This window comes from Galeopterus variegatus, unplaced genomic scaffold (assembly GCF_000696425.1).
Source record: "Galeopterus variegatus unplaced genomic scaffold, G_variegatus-3.0.2 Scaffold1059, whole genome shotgun sequence".
NCBI lineage: Eukaryota > Metazoa > Chordata > Mammalia > Dermoptera > Cynocephalidae > Galeopterus > Galeopterus variegatus.
The window spans coordinates 28575-30912 of NW_007727170.1; the positions used below are offsets into that span (position 1 = coordinate 28575).

At 39.6% G+C, this 2338-nt stretch overlaps 1 protein-coding gene across 2 annotated transcripts in view; it reads left to right on the top strand.

Moving 5' to 3' along the window:
- The window catches only part of IDH3A (isocitrate dehydrogenase 3 (NAD+) alpha), an 18637-nt gene extending 16392 nt beyond the window's left edge, over positions 1-2245 (top strand). For both annotated transcript variants that reach the window (XM_008574523.1, XM_008574524.1), the window contains one exon: positions 2065-2245. In XM_008574523.1, coding sequence (XP_008572745.1) covers positions 2065-2148 — 84 coding nt within the window. In that variant the 3' untranslated portion in view covers positions 2149-2245. The remainder of the gene's footprint in view (positions 1-2064) is intronic.
- The last annotated feature ends 93 nt before the right edge of the window (positions 2246-2338 follow it).

Below are 2338 nucleotides of genomic sequence, written 5' to 3' on the forward strand. Positions count from 1 at the left end.
TCAGCCAGTGAGCAGGAACCGGTCTGTATGCGGGATCCGAACCCTCGGCGGGAGCGCCACCACGCTCCCAAGCGTCGCACTGTAGCAGTGCGCCACCGGTCAGCCCCTAAGCAGGGATTCTTAATGTGGGCTCCCTGACTGAACTTCAGGGAATGTGCACACACATGTGCGTTTTCTGAGGTGAAGATCTATGTACTTCATCTGAAAGAGGTTATGAAGCACTGCTATAGAGATATCAGCATGCAGTGGAAAGAGCAGTGATTTGGGAGCCAGAGTCAGCTGCGGGCCCAATTATCCTGTTGTTAGCTGCATGATCTTGGCCAAGTCCATTAATTAAAAAAGCAGCTTTTTCCTCCTGTCAATAAAAATCTACTGAGCATACATTATAAGGTGTGAAGACTATAATATAATGATGAATAAGATAAGGTACCAGGCCTCAAGGAGTTTGGAATCTAGCAGCCAATACAGACGCAGATGTGTCTTAATACAATGGTCTTACGTGTTATACTATGTGCATCTATAATACAAAAGCAATACAGAGTTTTATAAAAGTAATGATAATGGCTAATATTAATTGAATATTTACATGATTGTAAGTTCTTTATATATATGTATCATCTCAGCAAGTCTTTTCTACCACTCTGTGAAGTAAATACTATAATTAATCCCATTTTATAGATGAGGAAACTGAGGCATATAGTGATCATGTAATTTGTCCAAGGTCTCAAAGTTCCTAAATGGCAGAATTGGGGTTCCCACCCACTCTGGCTCTTACCCAACAAGCTTCACTGCGTCCATGGAAGGGGTATAATGGCTTATTCTGAAAGTGGGAGGAGGGCAGAGGATGTCGTAGCCTCACAAGGCCAGGCCTTGAAGAGTGTTCCCTAATCCTAGGTCCAAGTGGGAGGAGGGCAGAGGATGTCGTAGCCTCACAAGGCCAGGCCTTGAAGAGTGTTCCCTAATCCTAGGTCCTTTTTTTTTTTTCAATGGTGGTAAAATATGCATAACAAAAGTTTACCATTTTAGCCATTGTTAGATTTATATAGTTCAGTAGTATTAAGTACATTCAACTTTATTATGTAACCATCACCACCATCCATCTCCAGAACTTTTTCATTTTCCTAAACTGAAACTCTACCCATTAAACAATAACTCTCCTTCCTTCTCCTCCCAGCCCTGGCAACCACCATTCCACTTTCTGGCTCTATGAATTTGACTACTCTAGGTACCTCACATAAGTGGAATTATATAGTATTTGTCCTTTGTGTCTGGTTTATTTTTCTTAGCATGTCTTCAAAGTGGCCCCTTTTTAAAAAATTCTGTCATTTGAAATTACTGCTTATGGCCAAAATACAGGAAGTCCATGCTTGCCATTGGAAGGCATATGATTTTATTTGTTTTTTATTCTGAAGCTATATTTGAGAAGCTATACTCTAGACCTAGCAAAGAGATGCCTGAATTACACAGTGGGCCCTTTTAATTATGTAGGATGCAAAGATAAAGAGAATTAAATACACTGAAGTCTGCTTACAGTAAAGAGAAGGATAAGCTGATAGAACCGATATGTCGTACGGGAGACTGACTTTCCTAGAGAGAGAGGTTTAAGAGTGATTTAAGTATTTCTTTGGTATTTGTTTCCCAGCCACCAAAAATAGATTAGAACATATCTTAAATTTTTAAGCTTTAAAAAATTCCCCAAGGACTTTATGAAACCTCTGTTCAGCTTGCTTTCATTTAAATGTCCATAATCAACCAGTATTTCTTAGGATCTGTTGTATGAACAAAGGGAAACTTTTGGAAAACCTCCCTGCTTCCCTTTGTAGCAAGAGTGCCTTATCCTTCATGGAGTGTTTTTGTGTCCTCTGTCTCGCTGGATCTTCTCAGGCCTCCTGGGGTGGTAGATAGTATGGGGTGGGGCTTCACTTTGAAATGAGAAACTAAAGGAAAGACAGAGTAGCCAAGTAACTTGCTCAGCTGGCATCTCACTGAGGGCTTTAAATAAAAATATCCTTGGTTTGGTTTAGTCATAGATACATTTTTCTTTTTGCTTTTTCCTTTTCTTAGAGTTTAACAAAAGATCTGGGAGGCAATGCAAAATGCTCAGACTTCACAGAAGAAATCTGTCGCCGAGTAAAAGATTTAGATTAATGCTTCTACAAATGGTATTTGCATCAGTCACTTTTAATGGACAGCGCATAAACCTCTATTTAGAAAACCTACCATTATGTATGCATTTGGTGTGCTTGTTTCTGACAGAGTACATTTTTAGATCTGGCTTTTTCTTAATAAAATCTGTGCAAAGGATGCAGATGATATCCCTATACCTGCTTTCAAAGGA